The sequence below is a fragment of the Apostichopus japonicus genome, chromosome 8, assembly GCF_037975245.1.
Source record: "Apostichopus japonicus isolate 1M-3 chromosome 8, ASM3797524v1, whole genome shotgun sequence".
Classification (NCBI taxonomy): domain Eukaryota; kingdom Metazoa; phylum Echinodermata; class Holothuroidea; order Aspidochirotida; family Stichopodidae; genus Apostichopus; species Apostichopus japonicus.
Window position 1 is genome coordinate 9,605,696 of NC_092568.1, and position 23,511 is coordinate 9,629,206.

The 23,511-nt window shown below is 36.6% G+C and overlaps 2 protein-coding genes across 4 annotated transcripts in view; one reads left to right on the forward strand and one right to left on the reverse strand.

Annotated features, from left to right (window-relative positions):
• LOC139971827 (rab3 GTPase-activating protein non-catalytic subunit-like) overlaps positions 1-4,501 on the forward strand; it is a 29,990-nt gene extending 25,489 nt beyond the window's left edge. Inside the window, exon 29 of the mRNA XM_071978583.1 lies at positions 312-4,501. Coding sequence (XP_071834684.1) covers positions 312-455 — 144 coding nt within the window. The 3' untranslated portion in view covers positions 456-4,501. The remainder of the gene's footprint in view (positions 1-311) is intronic.
• LOC139971833 (G protein-coupled receptor 137Ba-like) lies at positions 3,275-23,468 on the reverse strand. Of its 3 annotated transcripts, XR_011794504.1 has the most exons (8): positions 23,236-23,468; positions 18,579-19,112; positions 14,688-14,960; positions 13,883-14,026; positions 12,295-12,417; positions 10,328-10,446; positions 8,839-9,666; positions 3,275-8,466 (listed from the first exon to the last, which is right to left on the reverse strand). XR_011794504.1 is itself a non-coding variant. In XM_071978604.1 (7 exons), the coding sequence occupies exons 2-7, from the start codon at positions 18,939-18,941 to the stop codon at positions 9,471-9,473; spliced, it is 1,218 nt and encodes a 405-aa protein (XP_071834705.1). In that variant the 5' UTR covers positions 18,942-19,112; positions 23,236-23,468; the 3' UTR covers positions 3,275-9,470. The 3 variants fall into 3 exon arrangements, 2 of the variants coding, with proteins under 2 accessions (XP_071834705.1, XP_071834706.1); XM_071978604.1 differs by having other exon boundaries at positions 3,275-9,666; XM_071978605.1 differs by having other exon boundaries at positions 3,275-9,666; positions 23,416-23,434.
• Positions 23,469-23,511: the final 43 nt, after the last annotated feature.

The following is a 23,511-nucleotide window of genomic DNA, read 5'->3' on the forward strand; positions in this document are numbered from 1 at the left end:
TATGCCTTAACACACAATAACAAAGTTGCAGACTCAAAATATGCATTTTATATCAGGATATTTCCCAAATAGCACAAGGTATTTGTTGTAAGTGTTGAAACTAGAGGGAGTTTTTCCATCATGATCATCATGCCTATAAAATCAGATTGAAATGATGATTTGGTTTCTTCTCCTTGAGTATTTTACTTGAAACAAAAGCAATTCTGCCATATTGATTAAGCTATGTCATGGATTTAACTACATTCCTGTATCGTATTTTCGTTTATTCGACATTTCTGGTGGAATAATGGTACCTCTCGCTCCTTTTGCAGGCCAAGATACCCCTCCGTTGCCCCAACCCACCAATCCAGGACACGGCCCACTTGGCCGGCCAGGCCGTGGGTCTTCTACCAGAATCCCATTCACAGTACCCACTAGCATTACAACTCATAGAAGCGGTTGGGTCCTTGACTTGAGCGAGTCTTCTGTGAAGTGATGTGAACGGCTTGCAAGTCACACATTCCGTGACACGACGGATTATCAGCAGAGCTTAAAGCCACAGTCAGTAGTAGCTGGCAGAACAGAATGTTATGTTTACCGTACTTGAACAAGCCTCTGCTTTAATAGTGGGGATAAGCTCATTGGGACTATAATATTCATTCATGCTGTTCAGAAAACAGTAGCATAATGTCCCTGTGTGCTGGTCTGTTGTTTTTTAGCCTTATTCTTGTCAGTAACATCATGCATGTTTGAAACGATTTTACAACAAATGATGAAACTCTCTGTCCTTAAAAAATAGAGGTATAGGAAGCATGTGCCGGGTTCAGTGCATCGCAGTGTGATGAAACCGGAGGGCGGCCAAAAAGATGAAGCCCTTTAAGTTCTCAATTGTTTTGGTCAAATTCTCGGCATGATCTGTTCCTTAAGGTTGCTACATGTGGAACGTAAAACACTGTCTCTCTATTGTTGCTATGGCAACCCTCTGTCGATTTTGTCTGTTGATAGGCAGTGTCTGATAGGTAACTGTTAGGTTAAATCTCACTGATAAATCGTTTCCTAGTGCAATGAAAACAGAAGATATCCAAAGAGGGTAACCTTTGTTTGTTATGGATGTACTTCAAAGCCAGTAAATGTCCCTCTATTGCTGCTATGGCAACCCTCTGTCGATTTTGTCTGTTGATAGGCAGTGTCTGATAGGTAACTGTTAGGTTAAATCTCACTGATAAATCGTTTCCTAGTGCAATGAAAACAGAAGATATCCAAAGAGGGTAACCTTTGTTTGTTATGGATGTACTTCAAAGCCAGTAAATGTCCCTCTATTGCTGCTATGGCAACCATCTGTCGATTTTGTCTGTTGATAGGCAGTGTCTGATAGGTAACTGTTAGGTTAAATCTCACTGATAAATCGTTTCCTAGTGCAATGAAAACAGAAGATATCCAAAGAGGGTAACCTTTGTTTGTTATGGATGTACTTCAAAGCCAGTAAATGTCCCTCTATTGCTGCTATGGCAACCCTCTGTCGATTTTGTCTGTTGATAGGCAGTGTCTGATAGGTAACTGTTAGGTTAAATCTCACTGATAAATCGTTTCCTAGTGCAATGAAAACAGAAGATATCCAAAGAGGGTAACCTTTGTTTGTTATGGATGTACTTCAAAGCCAGTAAATGTCCCTCTATTGCTGCTATGGCAACCCTCTGTCGATTTTGTCTGTTGATAGGCAGTGTCTGATAGGTAACTGTTAGGTTAAATCTCACTGATAAATCGTTTCCTAGTGCAATGAAAACAGAAGATATCCAAAGAGGGTAACCTTTGTTTGTTATGGATGTACTTCAAAGCCAGTAGATATCTCTCTATTGTTGCTATGGCAACCCTCTGTCGATGTTGTCTGTTGATAGGCAGTGTGTGATAGGTGACTGTTAGGTTAAGTGTCACTGATCAAACGTTTCCTAGTGCAATGAAAACAGAAAATATCCAAAGAGGGTATTAAACCTTTCTTGTTATGGATGCACTCCAGAGCCAGTAGATGTATATTAACGTATTGCTGTAGCGTTATAATCAAAGTTTCGATTCGATAAGAACGCTTGCGGTTTAGCAAGGTGCTGATTTGTTTACTTCACGGTGTCATTAGAAGTATTTACAACACAATATAGGCAAGGATGTTTACTTCAGGTAAATTAGAATTTTATTATCCAACTTGGATTTCTGAAAAGGAAAAAATCATGAAAATGATGTTGCACAACACTATGATCTGAGCTTATTTTAAAGCGAGTTAATAATCCAAGTTAATTAATGTAAAGGCCAAAAATGATATGAAGGGAAGTATCAGCCATGTGTTGAAGGTTGTGTCATGATCTGCCCATGCAGTTACTCAGCTTTTACTTTTGTTTTGGTTAAGTTTCTCTCCTTATATGAATAATAAAACCATTACACATGAAAGTGCAACGGTCATCGTCAATTGAGTACATCTCATGCTGTGAATGTAGCAGTCCTGTTAGTTTGTAGTGGAAATGTTAAACTGTAACCTACTTAATAGATATAGGAAAAACCGTGTTCAGTGTAAGAAATCTATGTCACTCTGTAACATGTTAAACATTCAAAAAAGAAAGAGATATCTTCATATTGCTAGAAATCGTTGGATATACATTTCAGTGTCTGAACTGGGAATGGATGTTAATCATATGAAATTATCTGGTTTGCATCCTGGTTTCATAATTTCATTTTCCATTAATTTAAAATAATAATTTAAAAATAATAAAAGGTTGCAGTTTGACAGAAGCAAAAGCCTGCAGCTGGTAAAAGCAACGCCTGACCAGTCGTTGTTTTGTCCAAAAGTACCCCACCAAAATGTTCTGTGCAAAATAAACCCCAAAACAAGGGTGTTTTCAATTTTACTTATTTATTTAACGTAGTAGGGTAAACCATATGTGTTGAAAGGATGACGGTTTAGGTCAAGTGGAAGGAGGTGTGGTCACCGAGTGTGGCTCAGGTTGGGCAAAAATGAACTTTAATTGCAGTTAGTGTTTGGTAAATACAAGAATTTATAAATGACCTTTAAATTGTTTCGACTGCCATGAAATATCATTCACCATGTTATATGCCTCTTGTTGTTTTGTAACTATAAACCTATTTTGGTGTCCCTTTTCAAATTTATTCTAAGAAAAAAAAACTACTCTATACAACTGTGGCAGGTACTATAGATATCACTTCTGGATCGGTTTTGTTTTTTTGTTTTTTTTGTGTGCACATTTGGATAAATTTGCTATCATGAAGGCATTTGAGAGCAGGCTGAATGTTACTCCTATATAAATTTAGTTTAGTGAAAGATTTGAAGTATCGGCTTTGAAAATCTGAGTATGTCCTCCCAAGGAATTTACTGGTCTATGAAAGAGATGCACGTCAACAATGTCAAAGGTCATCAGAAGAATTACACCCAAATAAGCTTCAAAGTCTGCTAATGTTCACATATAGTTTATTATTTGCATCTTGCTTTCACAATCGTGATCACATTTCCTCACCCGGATATTTTTTTAAATTTTTTTTTACGATGCTTGCAAATAGGGGGTCAGAATTTTGAAAACCCTTAAAGGGAGTGAAGACCCGGGCACAAAGAAACGTCTCATGCCCGTAATCTGACATAGTTTCGAATGAGGTGTAACAGAAGTGTTAGACACCACCATGGATCCCAGAAAATACACACACAGCTTGCTACCGTTGGTAATTAGACACTAGTGTACAGTCGATACACACAACTACGGTCAATACCCACAACACAGTGTACATAGCAGCGATGGACATCTCAGGTCCAGATAAAAGATAACAAGGTATCACGTTTCATTACTGTCTGCATTTTGTAGCGACAAGAAAAAATCTTCACTTGCAAGTACAGAGGGCGGCACATGGTTTGGGGCGAGTCTTCAATGCCTTTAAAGCAGAAAGGTTGTATGACAAGGTGTATACGCACCCCAGTTTTCAAAGCTCCACAACATTTTCATGTGAAGAGAATTTATATGGGGATTGTTGTTAACCTGCGTGGAATGTTAACACTACATGTGTCAATTCAAGTTTCGTACAATGCCAAAATACAGCACCATCTTGCAGCTAATCTATAGCACCCTTGATTACACCAAAAGAAAAACATAGTACCCACACCAATGGAAATCCTGCATATGGGCCTCCCTTGTCAAATCGGAAGCAAGTTTTATTTTTGCTAGCTGTTGGGGTAGTTGCTTTATGATGACCAATAATAGACAGGCAGTAAACTATGATCTATAATAATTCTTTCTAACCTCATTTCAAGGGTTTATTTATTTTATTTTTTTCCCCTTTGTTGCCTTTTTTGAAATAGTCTTCCTCTATCTTCAGTCAGTTTTTCTAACCAGAAATTTGATGTCCTGGAGTCAAGAAAGACATCCTATATGTGTATATTATGGATATGTGAGTTTGGTGTAAACTATTCCATGTAAAGTGATATAAATTATGTTGTTAACTAGAAATATATTAAACGTGGAGCATATAACAAGTATCTACTTATTATATATCTCGTCTCTTTTGTTATTTTTATTAAATTTTAAATTTGTTCAACGTTTGAAATATCCAGAGGAGAGTCCAAGTTGTTTTTTGGGCTGATGAAAGGCTGATCTATTCTACAAATCCTGGTGAATTTTGATCGAAATATTAATAATTGAATTTGACTTAGTTTGTTCCATAGGTGAACTTATAAGTAAACATACCTAGGTACAGCAAGGGTAAGTGTTGTGTGCAGAGAAAGTGTACATGATGATTATAATCAGCAGTTATGTTTACGACACTTAATCGACCACAAATGTGGAAGCATCCCGCAAGGGTTTATGGATTACAACTTACACGTCGGGTGGCTTCCAATTCAACATATAAACACAAATTTGGAATCTTTTCAATTTTGAAAGTCATTTTAGATGGGGAACCCGTAGATAGCTCTGGGATGAAAAATCACCTCACTTTGACCCAGCCGGGTATCGAACCCGGAACCTCCAGATTGCTAAGCCTCATTGCTTCAAACGCCACCGCCTTTATCAACTCGGCCAAAGCACATGGTTTTGGCAGTGGATGTCAACACAATACACGATGGCTTCCAAACATTACATATTTGTCAACAACCTCCACTCCACCCCCCCCCCCCCCCTTTACCATATCAATTATGTTGATGAATCAGTATATTAAACATTACATTCTCAAACACCTGTCTGCTACAGCTTTCACGTTGGCATGGAATTCTAGTCTACCAAAATAAGATGTATTAAGCAAGATGATGATATAGAAAGAGAGCAAAGAGAATAGACACTGGAAATATGGATTTTATGTCTTTATTATTCCATCATTCTGGGAATTTTGGAAATAACTGAAAGTATATAGCTTATAATTGCCTCAGTATAGCTCACAAAAAATAATATGTATTCTATATGAGAACGTTGACTGTAGGAATAGCATCTATGTATACATATATGTGTATATATAAATGTATATATATATATATATATATATATAAATATATATATATATATATTCATATATATATATATATATATTCATATATATATATATATTCATATATATATATATTCATATATATATATATATATGTTCATATATATATATATAAATTCCCAGCATCTGCTTAAGATCAGGTACTTTGAAGAAAACTTAAAAGAAAGACAATGTTGTAAATAATAGCTTTACTTGATGATGTCAGATGGCAATGCATTATGTTTACAAGCAGTTTTAATTACAGTTAAGGAATTATTACAGCATTTGATGATAGGGATACTGTAATTATGGTCCAGAAAGTTGATTAATCTCATGAAATTAAGAACATATACTTTTAGTGATTGACAGAAATAAATATCTTGAAGCAGAATTTTTTTAGTTTTTTTTAGTTGAGAGTGGTAAGATGGATACTACAATTGTTGACAAGCGATATTTACTATCTTTTGTAAAGCTTCTTTTGAAGTAAGTGTTTTCACATCAGTAACAATTAGTTTTGCAAACTTCACTTGCTTTGCACCGTCTCTTAAGGGTAAATTCCTGTACAACGGAAGAGGGGCTTATTTCAAGGAAATACATTTGGCCTGAGATACAAATGTAAAATCATAGTTAAATAAGGAATTAATTTTTGCACAAAACAAAATAGCAAAGGTCGGATGGTTCTGCAGTATCTGCAAAATATATATTTGTTTGTCAAATACAGGAAGGCTGACCTGACCTGCAGACATCTGCTTTCATTTTTAGTTAATTATTTTTTTTAATTATCAATATTAGGATCTGGGTATTGCCCTAGTAAAATACAATATTTATACCATACAAAGGTAGCAGGTGAATCTATAGCTATAAGGGTTAGACCGGCTAAGACCAACTAAATTATCTTGATTTTTTAAAGGTCTTTTTGACAAATATCACTGTTATTACGATAAGCAATTTAAAAAAGGTTATGTATGCACGAATTATTTGTGGACATTTCGTAAGCATAATAGTTAGTGTCAACGCACAAATATGATCGATAGGTGCCTGGTAGCACCACAAGCTTGGCAAGAAAAACAGCTATGTAGCCTTCCAAAATCCAAAATTTTCTTTCAAGTGAGGGGGGGCGGGGTTGGGGGAGTGACACAGTGTCCCACTTTTCAACCACGAAATATGGTATCCCTACATCAAATTGGAAGTAGCTGGATGTATTTCATCACTATAACCAAACTATCTAGAGCAATTTTCTCTACTATATGAAGTTAGCTCCTAATTAAGGTATGCAAGAGAAAGGGCTAGGCTACAGATATATGCTATGCCAGTATGGTAGGTCTTTATTATATCTTAATGTTTGTTTTGTAATGTTCATAATATTTTATATTAATATTATATTTATAGTGTTATTTCTATAGGGCGTCACTTTACTCACTTTCAAACTTCCGTGACTCATTACAACACTGGTGGTACATATGAAAAACAAAACTATCTCTACATACAGGGTCATTTTCTATGCATGGGTCTCAAAACAAACTGTGTTATGATAAAGAAAATAATTTCAAATTAACCCTGTTGGCAGCAGATATATAAAGGATGCACTGTATCCATCAAAGAGGATGAATTTTAGGCAGAATTTTAGCCTGGACGTGTTGTAGTCCAAGCAAAAACGAAAAATAAATAAGAGTTATTAATGTTTCTATACCTATTCTGGTTTTCAAGATATTCATTTATATGCTCCGTTAAAAATGCTCGTTTAAGGCTTAATATAGTGATGAGATCAGCTCCTCGGTGTAGGCCTAAATTTTTCATGATAATCCAATATGTTATAAGTTATAATTATTTTTACTGCCGAAAATATGTTCCTTTTTTATTCTTCATATAAACATCAGAGGATCCTTGGGTGCTATCGAACACCACTAATAGCCATTCAAATATCTAATTATTATTTATGCATAAACATACGCATAATATTTTCGGGCCATAAAAGTCTAATGTTATTCCCATTGAAGTTTTGTGTTGCATCTCAGGAACTGATCTGATGGTCTGAGTGTTAGACTGAGGAGTCCAGCCACTTTCATAGAAGAGTCTCAGATGTTTACAGAATCATTTCTCAAATACTAACATTGGTACAAGAAATACAACCTGGGCTGACAGCATTGATGTTTAACAGTTATAACAACATTACAAAATATTTGTTTTGTGTCCGAAGTTTTTTTTTTGATATCAGGAAATTTAGATTTACAAACCCATTCCTTCCCTGTGTAAGATGAAATAGTTTCTTCATTGTACCCTCTTTTAATAAAAAAAAAACACATGATTTTCATTACATAAATGATACTCATGAAAATTGATGCGTAGTAAACTCAAATATGAAATAAGACAGGGAACACTCAAAAAGCACTCCCCCCCCCAACCATCTGAAACATTTTCCTTCATATGAGAAATTTGTCTGTTTGTAAATGCCTGGGAACAAATTTGAACGACCCTCAGCCACCAGACAAGAATTTTTACAACTTTTAAGCAAGTTTTGGTTAAGTTGAAATTTGCGGCCATTACTGATGGTCATTACTTTATGAGTGACTCTAACGGTAGTGATCATTTTGTCTTGAATAAACTTTTCATTCATATTAATATCTTAATGAATTTTTAATGTAAACAAAAGCCAAAGAAAAATGAAACAAAAAAATCCTCGTTTAATTTGTTCGAAAGGTGTTTAACTGAAGTATAAAAGAAACCTGTTAAACCTGCATAGGAAAGCACACTTAATATGGTAGGAAGGGCATGAAAATTAATAACAAAAAAAACCCCAAAAAAATTGAAAAAATTATATTATATTATATTATAAATCTCTTGTTGAATCAATTGCTATGCTTTTGTCATTCTCTATATTGTCCATTTAAATATTAAACTCTTAGTTGTAAGAAAGTACTTACTTCATTTTACCATTCACATAGGACACTTCTCAGTCAAACACGCCATCCCCTGCCCTCTGGTAACCTCCTACATGATACATTTTACCCTTCACATAGGACACTGCTCAATCAAACATGCCATTCCATGCCCTCTGGTAACCTCCTAAATGATACATTTTACCATTCACATAGGACACTGCTCAATCAAACAGGCCATCCCCTGCCCTCTGGTAACCTCCTTACGATACATTTTACCATTCACATAGGACACTGCTCAATCAAACACGCCATTCCCTGCCCTCTGGTAACCTCCTAACGATACATTTTACCCTTCACAGAGAACACTTCTCATTCAACAACGCCATTCCCTGCCCTCTGGTAACCTCCTAATGATTCATTTTACCATTCACATAGGACGATTCTCAGTCAAACACGCCATTCCCTGCCCTCTGGTAACCTCCTAATGATACATTTTACCATTCATATAGGACACTGCTCAATCAAGCATGCCATTCCATGCCCTCTGGTAACCTCCTAATGGTACATTTTACTATTCATATAGCACACTGCTCAATCAAACACGCCATTCCATGCCCTCTGGTAACCTCCTAATGATACATTTTACCATTCATATAGGACATTTCTCAATCAACAATGCCATTCCCTGCCCTCTGGTAACCACCTAATGATACATTTTACCATTCATATAGGACATTTCTCAATCAACAATGCCATTCCCTGCCCTCTGGTAACCACCTAAATGATACATTTTACCATTCACATAGGACACTTCTCAATCAAACACGCCATTCCCTGCCCTCTGGTAACCTCCTAATGATACATTTTACCATTCACATAGGACACTGCTCAATCAAACACGCCATTCCCTGCCCTCTGGTAACCTCCTAATGGTACATTTTACTATTCATATAGGACACTGCTCAATCGAACACGCCATCCCCTGCCCTCTGGTAACCTCCTAATGATACATTTTACCTTTCACACAGGACACTGCTCAATCAAACACGCCATTCCCTGCCCTCTGGTAACCTCCTAATGGTACATTTTACTATTCATATAGGACACTGCTCAATCAAACACACCATTCCCTGCACTCTGGTAACCTCCTAAGGATACATTGCCTGCAAACAGCATCGGTGGTGTGGTCCCTGGTATGTTGTTACCGGATGTGTAGCTGCTACTCCTAACCAGCGCCCCGTAGCCGGCATGAATCGACGAGGAATTCAACGGAGTCGATCCTAAGGATGGGATATCCTGGTTATGGCTAACGGAGTAATGGAGTGAGGAACAAACAAGATTATTGGGATACTAAAATAAAATATCCAATTATTTTATGACACAAAGACAAAATCGTTACATGGTCTGATTCCCTCGGCCACATTCCTAATGGTATATAATATAAGTACTCTGTTTGAAAGAAATCAATAATTGTGCTACAAGCCTTCTTCTTTTTTATATATTTTTTTCAAAAGAGGCATTCCATTTCTTCACAAATCTCCCCACATGGTTATTTACAATTATTCATTAAACTAACAAATTCTCTTATGCACTTCACGACAACTAAACTACATGTGTTTCTCAAACAGGATGTCTGTTCATGATCTGTGCCATTTCTATGAGGTAGTGGTTTCCTAACAGGAAGAAAACGATTGCCATCACAGACTATTTCTATTACCCAATTATCTTGAACCTTTTTGACGCAATCTATATGTCTTTCATGAACAACTGTTAACCTATTCTGCTTATATCATGACTTCCATAATCCTTCATATACACACAGTACAGAAGAACACCTTTCATTTAAACACTGCATATACCAACTATCCTACTGGCAATCTTTTCAGATATAGCTGATCTAATGTGTAAAGAGCACCCCCCACCCATCCCCCTCCATCAAAGCAGTGGAAAAAATATTAAATGCATACTCTCTTGGGATGGCATTGGTCGGTCTACTTAAATCTTCGTCACTGTCATAGCGTCTTGGATCATCAAAAAAGTAAGCTCTGTGAGAAACTTTGCCTCTCCCTTTCACCTCTGGAACATTCTAGTGATGAAAAAAAAGGACACTATATAACCCCTCTGGGTACAAAGACATGATTACATTTTCATTTACCCTTCACACCCCACCCCCTTCCCCCCAAACACACCATTTTCTCTCTCTTTCCTCAACTTATTACAAAATGAACATGAATCAGCAAATGATTAACTACATTCTAAAAGTTTGGTACCACAGACACCATTTCGTACATTTTTTGAGTGGAAAAGTGCAGATGGAAGATTTTTTTCCCCTTCACTATTTGATTACAACAAACCTCACCGGTTCATAGCAAAGTAACTGCATCATAATATTATGTCTGTTTAAAAGAATATCGCAAATTGAGTCTTCAAAAATAATGCAACTGAGCTGCTACAAATGAATCTTTAACAGATTAATCAAATGTTGGTATTAAACCTGGAAGCTGTCGGAATTTGGGTCAGTTTATCACAAGAGGACAGATAGCAAAAGGGATGACGTCCTCCTCTTAGCTGATAGGAGACAGACATTTTGTAATAAAAGTGAAATATGAAAGAAAAATCAGTGGAAAAGGTTACATTACTGTATGCACAAAGATAGTAGATCCCCTTTCTTGGACATCTCATAGTTACAAATAAATATTCCAGAAAATAATTTTTGATGGTATTTTGATGAAAAGGTAGACACACAGGGATAGAGATCTTAAAGTAGGAACAGTGAAATCACTGGCCAGCTTGAATATTTTTTTTCTTTTTTATTTGGGGTATGCTAAAGATAAGACTTGTGAGAACACGTCGATTTGGAGACGCATAAGAGGAGTGAACTTAATGCTGGAAAATCAACCAGTAACAAAATGAAACTGAAAGAAGATCGGCTGGTCGTTTTCTTTTACCGTTAGTGATAAAGAAAGCTTTTTATGTTTTATTGTAAAGGAAGTGAATGTAATGATGCAAGACAATGCAAATAGTGCATGATAATAATCTATGGTAGGTGGATGTAAGAAATGGGAAATTACGACATCAATGAAAAACCACACAAAAACAAAACAAAGAATGGCTGTCGTATAATGGAATGATCATTATGCGATAAAATGATTTTCATTTTGATATGATTTCATACTCTGTTGACCTATCAATCTATCTCACGAATCTTACTATAAATTATCAAAGCCTTCACTGTTGGAGTAACCGTCTGTTTTAATCTTTTACTACAATAACTTGATTAAAGGGGAACTTAACACAGAAAGTTAAATTATTTTAGGTGTCAATATAGCACCGACAGACTGCAAACAGTGGGTGGGTTTGTGAAAAACAAAAACTTGAAGAGGATCGCAGGATTTTCCCGGACGTTTGGGGAAAAGAATCTGCAATTCCGAGCTTGTCGATGGAGATTCATTAAGTCATTTCTCTTTACATCAAAATCATAGTCCAAGATAGCTTCATGTATGCTGAGCATCAATTCCTTTGGTGAGGGTCTGGTGGGTCAAAGCCCAGTCCTCTTGAAAGACAACAGGTCATGGACCCAAACGTTTTCGGACCACTATTTATATAGACCGTAAGAAACAACTATCGCTGCTGCTATATGTGCAGTGACCGTTCAAACATTGTAAGTTGTACTTGGCTCACCTAGTTTAGCAGGTTTCTTCAGTGCTTCAAAAATTTGTGAATAACATCAATTGCATTAGAATTCATTCTGGATGGAGATTTCAAATAAGGCCCAAGGAGGAGTTGTAGCCGTTGAACATCACAATCAATAAAAGTGATAGGTTCGGAAGTTACAAACATGTACCTTAAACATAAATATCTTGAATCTCAAAGTGAAATATAAATACTATGACATATAAACACAATGTCAGTAAATTCATCCTTGTAAACTTACCCCAGATGTGCATTTGACTCTGAAGAAGAGGACGACCACTAACGTTGGCAAGAACTCCCAGATGAAAAGAATAACACCGAACAGAATGAACTTTACGTCTGTGAGAGCCTCGACCAGATCAGCCTTTGCAAAAAATGAAGAAATTGTGGAGATGATTAAAATAGTTACCTCCAACTGCACTAATAAGAAAGAGTCTGTTTTAATAGGTGATGTAGGCTCAGTACAATACATACAAATCATCAATGACACTAAATCTAGAGCAGGGGATCTGATCCTTAGCTGCATGTCAGCTTTTGAACAACTAGTGTGAAACCTCTCACGGTCAAGAGGGGTTGGGGGGGGGGGATATCAGACATAGAGAGCCAGTTAGTTCCTTGCCAACCAATCTGCTCAAAATTCAAAATACTGTAACTATCTGACTAATGTATAGCAAGTGACTTCAATTTGTCCAACAATTATACAGTGAGAACCAGAAAAGGTTTGTCGCAATCCCTTGTGTTCAAATAGAAATTAAAAGAAAATGTTTCAATTTCCAGAAAGAAGTCTTCCTGTGTGATATATCTATAGACACATTTACCCACTTTGAACAAGCAAATACCTGTTAAATAGTTGTTAAGAGTTACATGACATTGTTTATATACTGTGAAAATATTTGTGAGAAAATGGAAAATTATAATCACCATTTGAGATAACCTGTTGACCCCTTAAGCCAGTTTTGTGTCCATTTGAGATAACTTGTTGACCCCTTGAAGCTCAGAGGGAGAACCCCTAATTGGGCTTTTAAGTGCACATTTAAAGCTAGAGTAAAGCAAATTTCATGACCTGGATGCCAGGTATGTTTCGTTGAAGACCCATAGAGCCGCTTCACAGAGATAACCTGAACTGAATTTGACCAAACTATGTTCACCAAATGAAAGTCATAGCATTGGAGAATTCACAGATTAATTGTAGATTTAATTTTGCAGTTATCATGTTTAAAAGGTATTCAGGATTTGATGCTTGTTGACCTCATGTGACCTTTGATCTCTACCAATATCGATAGGATTCTTGTACTCACCAAACGGGATCTACATACTAACTATTAACTTCAAGAAAGATGTACTTCTTGTGTTATCATGTTTACAAGATTTTCAGACTCTCATTTAAATGTTGACCTCAAATGACCTTTGAACTTTACAAAAAACAATAGGCTTTTTGTACCCTATAAGACAGATCCACATACCAACTATGAAGTTAATCCACCATTAACTTTTTGAGTTACCGAGTTTACGGGCAAGTGTCACATACATACACACACAGGCACGCACCCTCACACGCTATCACCATCGCATAGATTCCTTTTGCCTCTTGCAAAGGATCCAAAACAAAAGGTTCAAAGATGAATCGGTTCAAGTGACTTCAGATCAGTATATATATCAATCATTCAAAAAAATGGTAACCTTTGTACAGAAGAAAAATAAATCTATGAAATACATCCTTTGTACATGATGTTTAACATGCAGCTTGACACAAGAAGTGCAAACACTGTTTTCATCTGTTTATGCAAACACTCCTCACTAACTTAAACGAAGAGCTACATTTTCATTACCTCATCTGACACATAAAGCCATGTAAAGCCAAACTTTGGACAGCTACTCTTGGGACTCACGGCTACGATGTTGTACACTGCTCGGGTTGCAAACACCAACACAATGATGACGCATGCTGTAGATGCCTGGCAAACTGATATACCCTACAAAAATAAAAATAAAACAATTTCTTTTACCTTTTCACTAGCTGAGAGGATATAATTATGTCACAAAAAAATGTGTTTTAAAAGATGAAGAATTGTTTCACTGAAGTATCACCACATTTTAACAATTTAAAAAAAAAAAAAATTGGGAACCATGTTTGAAACAAGGAGTTAAAAAGTAAACTTAAGCAAAACGATACATCCTATTGTCAGAGTTCAACGATGAAGTCACAAATGCTTGCTTTAAGTTTACTTACAGTACAAATTGTGACAATAGCAACTCTCAATATTTTCAAAAAGAGGTTCATAGGAATTGAATGCAAGTTTACCAGGAAGTTTAGGAAAAGTTCCTCTTTTACCTTTCTTACAGCCCGCTCTGAGGAGTTAACTCCGTCAACGTTATCACATTTCCATTTTGTTAAGAAGTGAATATCTCGAAAACCCAAAACAGGGCAAAACCATGAGTACAGTATGGTTCCACAAAGCTGTACGAGAATATTAATACTTACAGAGATGAATATAACAAGTCTGGTTGACACATAGTACTGCTCCAGAGACTGATAATTAGGGCTAAATACGTCACCTGAGATAAATATGCTCACATTTTACAAATTTGGACAAACTCAGGCAAAGCAAAATTTCTAGACCGAACGGTACTCACCCTTGCTTCTAGTAAAACGTTCGCCGACGTCATTCTCCATATTTTCCAGATGCAACCAGAGAGAACCAGACTACTGAAAGTGAACATCAACCCATTGATGACCACCCTGGCCTGGACTATGTGAGCCGCATACATTTCCTTGGAGATCATAATTGCACTGGAGATATTGACGATGAAGAAGAAAAGAACGAGGGCTAGCACCACCACGCGCAGCCACCATTTGAAACAACGGTACTGGTCCGGTTCAAACCTGACCTTAGCCTTCAGGACTACCTGCAAGAGATCCAAGGGGGAAAAATGAAAAAAAAAGTAACATTGACACTAAAAAAAAATTAATATGGACATGTTATTTTACTCTTTCCTGAAAAATTGTTTCAAACGTCACTTCTGGATCAAATCAGATGAGTCTGCAAAATTCATAGTTTGACTCATCCTCTTAAACAAATAGTTACAGTATGAAATTTACAGCCGCGTTTGCTCATTTTTGAACCACTATGAATTATAATGACGACCTTTTGCTAAAAAGAGGGACAAAGCAAATCATGTGCTATATATACAGTGCAGCATATTTGGCCCTACACAAGGAATTTAATTCAGTGCTCAAAATTTGGCATAGCAGTTTTGAATTCTCTGATTGTTTTCATAAAGTAGTACTATTCCTGTGTAGAGGGGGGGAGGCAAGGGTGGAGGCATGTAGAGGGAGGGATTTCCTTTAATAGCAGGTTTCTAATAGTCTAAATTATCTGGGAATCAGTGCTGAACGTTTTACTGGGTACTGATGTTTAAGTCGGAGTAGCTGAGAGCCTGAGAGATAATTACAACATTTTGGAGCTAGAATAAGTATCTCAGAATTGGAAAATGGAAAATTCAAAGGATAGTTAATTTGAGCTTCAGAAATGGTGGAGAAAAATCTTGTCAGGGATAAAATATCTCAGTCGAAATAACAATCCCTATAACTAAAGCCACTTGAGTGAAGATTCTGGGATGTAAAAGTCGGTGAAAAAGTTACGTAGTTTGGCTCTTAAAGTCGGGTATATGGAAGATGAGATGAAAGTGGGGGGGTGTCATGGAAGTGCGAGATAGGGGGCACAATTCTAAAATGTTAACCAACTGGATAGGTTACTGTAGGTACTTTTATTTGTAGATTGTAGAGAGAAGCAAACGAAATACCTAAATATGGACAGTTCACAGCCCCGGGACAAAACTTTGCACTTAGAAATTAACAGATAGAAGGTACTGTAAGAAGTGCGAGTAGAAAATGATTATGATATTAATCCTAATTAATCATTAAAAGTGCAATTATATACAGTACTACATTAAAGGCATTTGAGCCATTGGAAGATGTACAGACCATAAAATCTCAAGGAAATAGAAACAAGGCAAACCATACACAGTAGAGTAGTTGGACTGAATCTGTTCATCCACAATTTACAACTTACAATTCACTACGCACAATCAAATTCACTATTAAATGTCAGTGAATCCTCGTATTTGTTACTCTGCAAACCTTCCACATCGATAACTACTCGAATTCAAACACCACATCCGTTCAGTTCATTGCTTTTGTTCAAATGGCAAACATCATATAACTTCCCAGTTTGAGTTTCTAAAGGAAGTTGTTGTCACCTTTTACTGCAGATGTAATCCATATCTCTCTATCTATTTATAGATATATATGTATATATATATGAATATATAGGGAGAGAGAATTCATATGGTTTAATGTAAATACTGTGAGTTTCCCTAATGTCAACCAACATGATGCATCAGAGGGCAAACTCCCCACTTCTGCTACAAGGGAAAGACTTTGCTACTCATAATACAGTATGTACGAGGAAGCCATTATAATGGGGAATCCCCAAGAATAACAAACTTGGCTAAAAGAAAGAGGAAATAGCAATTGTCATTAATATACTGTACTGTACTTTGGTTATTATTCTAAATCTACTCAGTCTAGTGTGAAGCTATTGTGTAATGGGAGCATTTGTACAAAACAATGACATTTAAATTTTCCTTTATTATCATCCTATACACTAAACAAGCTACTTTACCCCAAAGTACCCCCCCTTTCCCCCTTCCTCTTCTCCTCTCACCAGCATTCCCTCCATCTCCCTAAAAAAATCAAAACAACTGTTTATAAGTTTTCTGAGGGTATTTGAAACAATTGCCTAACTCATCAACTATCATTTGTGTAAATGAAGTGGGTTTGTTTTAAGTCTTACTTTCCTTGTTATTTGTTTTGTCTCTTTATGATTACTAGCCTCGTTAACAGTATTTCTGTTTTCTAACTGCACTTCACATGTTCTTTTTCTGTACTGTACTGTACTGTACTGTGTGTTATGTAATGTTAAAAAAAATTTCAATGACATGAGAAAACAAATTTGAATCAAATTAAATTGTCTGTAACCTCTGGACTGTTTATCTCATTACCATTCCCTTAACTGAAGTTAGGCACTGGAACAATGAAAATAAAAAAGAAGAGCTAGTTGTCAAGGAAACCACAATAGAGGGATTCCTTGGACAATTACAGTAACCATGGATACTTGCGACATTTCAACCACCAAATACAAGCCAATTCAAAGGCCATTTCAACACAATTATTATGTAGAATATATGGTGTGAAATTGAAGAACATTTTGTGACATTTTAATTCATAGTGACTGACTTTTCAAAAACTCAATTTCCTGTAGCTCAAATAATGTTGAACAATTCAATGCAGCTGTCAAATTTGTGCTTTACAACTTTTGAAGTAGTTTTGCCGTGTTTCCTATAAGCCTCGTTTCTCTTTGCCTGTAAAATCCCAACCTGTGTTGGGTACAGTACCTGTTGTATTTTGTAATTCTAAGCAGGGCCAACAGGCGGACATTACCAAAACCAAAGTTGCAACATTGGATAGCTTCCTTATTTTGTAAACAAAGCTTTTAGCAAACAATTCAAAAGTGAGATTACGGAACTTCCCAAAGGTCACACAGAAATGTTTCCACCCATTCCAGAAAATATTACTCATCACTTTTGGAAAACATTTCGCAACTTTTCCGGTTTACAAAAAGGAAAGACAAACATTCCGTCTTATTCTGTCGTGATTCTGTACTTAATGTTGAAAAGTAAACAGGCTCTTTTTGAATCTGCCAAAAAGTACAATACCATTAATAAGTCATTGCGGTTTTTCAGTTTCATTGCTCACAGTCTGCTAACAGTTTGGGGGTATTTTTATCATATAATTTAGGACATTTTATTAAGCCTTTCTGACTTGACTTGTTCTGAATTTACTACCACATATTTTTTTATTAAAAGTTCAGTTGGACCTAAAATTTGATTATGCGATTCATTCTGTTAAGTTATCTTCTGAGAGGGTTTAACAATTTTAGCAGTTAGATCTTCTTTGGATAAATGAATAGCAAATGCAGGGCAAATTTTGAAGAACTCTCTTCTAGTCGTCCCTCGGATAACCAGGTCTTACTCTTTGGTTAAAATGTCCGAATGGGCAAACTTGGTTGTCGGAAAACGAGTTGCAGGATACCCTAGAATGAGCAATATGTATACTTAAAACATTTCTCATTGATTCCTAGTTTCTTTTCCCTTGGTTTCCTTTGTCTCTTTCCTACTTTGTAAAGCGCTTTGTTCTGTGTTAAGCGCTATAGACATGTAATTTATTATTATTATTATTATTGTTACTGTAGGAAGGATGTGTATGATTGGTGAATAGAACACAGGTCTGCTTTGGGACCAGTAAAAACTCCCCTTTTATGTGGATCATACCACCATTTAATTTCAGTATCTCCAAACTGATGGAGGGTGATTCTAATTTAACAATTTATTAGAAACATTTACCAACTTGGACATTAACTGATACCTACAGTACACACACACCTGTGGACGTTATCTACTGACCTGAGCAAAGTATAGGACGAGCAAGCATAGTATGATGTACTGCAGGCACACCGGAAAGCTATATAACATCCAATGCTGTATGGAATTAGGCTTGACGCTGGCCTTGTTGACATCTTGGATGAAGACGGAGAAGAGGACGGTCCTCAGGCCGGCCCAGAATAGACAGAGGAATAGCAGTACTGTTTGGTAGCTGAGCCGTTTGTACCGGTAGTAGAGGACCAAGATGAGCTGAACGTAGACGAGGAGAAAGAGCAACGAGTAGAGGACGATGAAAGAGGCGGTGAATGCCTCCACTGTTGCCTTGGAGACAGCGGGGTTGATCGGCTGTATATACGTAGGAGTGGCATCACTTACGACGTACATCGTGGAGACCCAAGGTGAAACGGTGTTGCCGGAATGTCAATACATTATCGAGCACGGGGGTACGACTTTATAGACAGCTCCGAATAGAGACGATAGAGTACTGTATGCTCTGGTAGATCACTGGGTCGTATCCATCGAGGAAGGAAAAGTGAAGTTAACGACTCTGTAAACCTGTAAATTAGAGAAAAGAGAAAGAAAAAAAAAAGAGAAATTTGAAAATGATATAAACAACTGAAGGAATATATATATTAACTCTAATAAAGCAATAAAGAAACAGAACCTTCCAATGCCATCCCACCAACCCCCCCCCCCCCCTCCTCCTTCCCTTCCTCAGTCCCATAAGCTCATTTGAACTTAACTACTTTATTTTAGCGTCATTAAGTGATAAATGAAACTAAGACCCAAACTCAGATTCAACGAGTAAAAGCATACATGTATGCTGTCACGCTAATGATGTCCTATTGTGATGTTTTCCACAAAATATTTCATGACACAACAAAGTGAGAGCTTAGAATATGGTTTTAACGTTTCTCTTCCTCTATTTTCTAGGAGATATTACTAATAATTGACCATTTATGTCACCAGAATAAAGCCAAAGGTTACCATATTTAGCTAACATTGTGCCAACGATTGGTCAGTGCTAGTAACAAGGCACTGTATCAGTAACATACACAATTTGCTAATACTGTACTTGTGTGTTTAGTCGATCTCTTATCCAAAGCATACAACTTTATTATACAGTCAATATTTTGTTATCATCCATTAAAATGCCTCATTGGTTCCTGTTAATATTAAACATGTAATGTAAACATATTTATTCCATTGACCTCTGCTGTTAACTCTTCCCTTGGAATAACCCTGGAGATATATCCCCAGATGTCATACCTGAGAGTTTGTTTACTCCCCAGTTTTTTTAACACTGTTATCCAGATTAATTTATTGCTTCAAACACCCACATTACATAGTAATGGCTGACATAGGTTAAAGACTAGCTGAGTGACAGTAACTAGTTCATTGACAGTGGATTTCAAAGAAAGGTCAAGATATTTCAGTTACAGTCTTGAAAGAAAAAAAATCCTTATTTGTTTTCACATTGTAATCAAGAACCAGTTGAGTGACTAAATACATAAATATGTTCTATAATTAAACATTGCTTTACAACAAGTGTATTAAAGGCCAGATGTCATTTCATGAAATGGCATGATGTACACATGTGATACTTACATTACATTAAAATCTACCTCAATAGATTGGCTCAATGAAGCACCTAATAGTAACATGTTTCACAGCGTGCTTTAATTCAGCAATAATAACTGCCAGAGCCAGGTTTTGTGATCGTCCAAATAAGTGGCTATATGCTCTATTATGCTATGCTACATGTATATTACATGTTTGCACTGGCCGATTAGTTATAGCAGACATTGCCTTCAGTTCATTGGTAAATCTGGTCACCAACATTGTTGTAGTTTGCTGAACATTACTCCTGTGAGCTTCTTGCCTTCTCTTTCATACCAAAAGTGTGTGATACACGTTGGGAGCGCTTGTGAACGCAAGGCCATATTACCTTGGATAGGCCTAGTAGATCTTAGTACTTATGAGACCTAAGTACTAGTAGCATGGAGGGTTCAAAATTCATTCAGTTTAGCAAACACAATGCCAGAAAGATATAACACCTTGATAGTATAGTGTGCTAACTTTGTTGTACGCACATAATTTAACACAAATGAGGAAGCAATCTTCACAGCCTAAGTTCATGCAAAATACTACACTTGCATTATGCAAGTGTTACCCTTCCCTGCCCTTGATTAGTCATGGGTTGAAGAACATGGAACATGCACCATTATACACTAGAGATTTGCTAAAACTATTTCACACAGACATGACATTGCATGTTGCAATTAGGGTCTCTTTTCTGTAAAATAAAGATTCACTCTCATGTTGATTGTGGTTCAAAACACACTGGTTATCTCTCTGCCATATTTCCTGAAGTATCTATCACCTGTAGCAGTTAGTGAAATATTGAATGATGATTGGGTTAAAAAGATAGCATGATTTAATGCTATTATGCAATATCAGTTACAATGTCTCATTAGGACAAACAAACTTGAAGATGTATCATTTCCTCTGTCTCTTCAGTTTTTTGTTTTGTTAGTGAGTTGGTTAAATTTCAATTTTTTAATACAGATATCCCGCAAGATGCACCTGTATCTTATACCCTCAACCATTTAGCATCAAATGTACATACTTATCGCATACGACTGTCGTGTCGTGTAAATGACAAGTTGTTCAAATGGAACCACTTTCTAACTGTGTGTGATAAATCGTGCGCAACTGAAGACAATTCATTTACACGATGCGATTCAGGGCATCTTGTAATATGCTCTACTTTGCACGTCAAGTTGCTCACGATTCAGTTTCTTTGAATAGTCCATTGAAACGCCACGATTTTGTCGCGCACGACACATCGTGAGGTAAATTGTGTCGTGTAAATGCTCCTTTAGAGACACTTCTTGAATAGAGATTCAGCAAATATTTAAAATTATTTATTGCCTTTTAAATGCAAAATGGTGTGCAAAAAATGTCACTGTGACTCCACTTCACTGCAATCTTTTACACAATGCAAATCTAAGGTTGACAAGCCAAATCTGAAAGATCTTGTCCAAAATCATTGAAGCGAGTGACGGCAATCTTTTCTCAAAACTCCATCCATGTTTGTATTTACTAGTGAATTATGACTAATTGTCTCTAGAAAATGTCTCAATAAATAATTTAGGAGGTTTTTGGCCACCTTAAAGGCATTGAAGACTCACCCCAAACCGCGTGCTGTGCTCTGAAAAAGTTAACTTTCTGTTGCTTGCTAGTAAAGTTTTTTCCTTGTCGCTACAAAATGCAGACAGTGATATGTGATACCTTATCTTTCTCTAGAGCTGAGATGTCCATCGCTACTATGTACACTCTGTTGTGGGTATTGACCAAAGCTGTATGTATTGACTGTACACTAGTGTCTAATTACCAAAGGTAGCAATCTGTGTGTGTATTTTCTGGGATCGATGGTGGTGTTTAACACTTATTTTACACCTCATTCGAAACTAGGTCAGATTACCGGCATGAGACCTTTCTTTGTGCGCGAGTCTTCACACCCTTTAAGTGTATTGATGTGTTCTGAAACATTTTCTTTTTCACATTTTAGTGATAATGAACCTACTACCTTACCCAGGTTGTTAGTGTGTGGCACAATGAAGCCTAAGCAACTCTGCAGTTTCATGCTCTGTCAGCAAAAAGGGTTTTAACCAAATATTGTAGTAAGTTGGTACTCTTATATTTTAAGTTCAAATGGGGATTTCCACTTGTTTATTGTTAAGAATAAGAGTTACCTGCCACTACCATGCTGTCATGAAATTGATATTAAACAAACTTTCTTAATTAGTTTAGAAATGAACGTATATAAACACAACATGTTTATGAATGCTTTAACAACACATTACGTACTTCGTAAGCTCAACCCGTTCCCTGTAATAATTAGTAATATCAGATTTAAATGATGCTTTCGCACTGTGTTTACAAATGGAGGGAATGCTCTGTAAAGTTAATGAACATCAAGACAAAGCAACATTCTTGCAAAGAGTGAATCAAGAAATATCTTACTAAGATTTATGTTTTTTGGTTACTTAGTAGATACTTCTCTCAATATTCACATCACACATGTATCACTTGCCCAATCAGTCAAGCTGAGATATGAGCTTGCCCGACATAATTTTCACTTGCCTCGGGCAACCAGGCAATGTTAGTGTACAGCCCTGTAGGCCTATGTATATATTTAAAAAAAAAAAAAAATATGTGAGGAAATTCTGAATGTATGTTAAATTTCAAAGCAACAACAGACCAGGGAGTTCCATAACAACTCCCTGAGCAGACATTATTGCTGGCATTTTGGATTAATTTATTACTGTCATGCACCCACAGGCCACACTGAAGCCAAAGGCTAACTACTGACATAGGTAAAAGACTAACTGACAATAACAACTGATGGACAGTGGATTCCAAGAAAGGTAAAGAAAGTTTAATATTTAGTTTGAATATAAGTAGACCTAGCCTAACTAAGGCCTAGGGTAAAATTAAGTTTGCTTCACCTACCATACGCCTAGGCTCTATGCCTCGGCTTTGACTAGGCGTAACTTAAGTAGGCCTAGGCTAGTACTACTTTAATACTCATGTACTAGGCTTAGGCCCTAGTACTGGCTAGGCTATGACTAACACTAGTAAAACTAACAAGTAAAACTTCAGGTTTCCCTACGTTTGTCAATTTGATCCAGAACGTGTCATGGATGAGTCTCGTTTGTATCCTAACACTAGTAACAGTAAGTGCTCCTTTTGGAAGTAAAATCGAGCAGTCCGCTGTAAAGCGAGTAGTATTACTATTAGCAGTAATACTTTAGGCAGTTCTATACTATTGTATTACTACTAGTAGGCTTACGCTTCAGCTGGGTCAGTGTTTTCGATTCGCCAAACTGTGTGTTTGTAACTCTCTGTCTATGCAGTACAAGTGTCCCGCAGTTGAATCGCCGGTGAC

Bases quoted from the DNA above. Each gene is read 5' to 3' on its own strand.
- LOC139971833 (XM_071978604.1), bottom strand. From the start codon at position 18,941: ATGTACGTCGTAAGTGATGCCACTCCTACGTATATACAGCCGATCAAC. The intron at 14,961-18,578 runs GTCAGTAGATAA...GATCTCTTGCAG, and splicing joins TCGTCCTATACTTTGCTCAG to GTAGTCCTGAAGGCTAAGGT. The intron at 12,418-13,882 runs GTAATGAAAATG...TTTTTTGCAAAG, and splicing joins GGCTTTATGTGTCAGATGAG to GCTGATCTGGTCGAGGCTCT.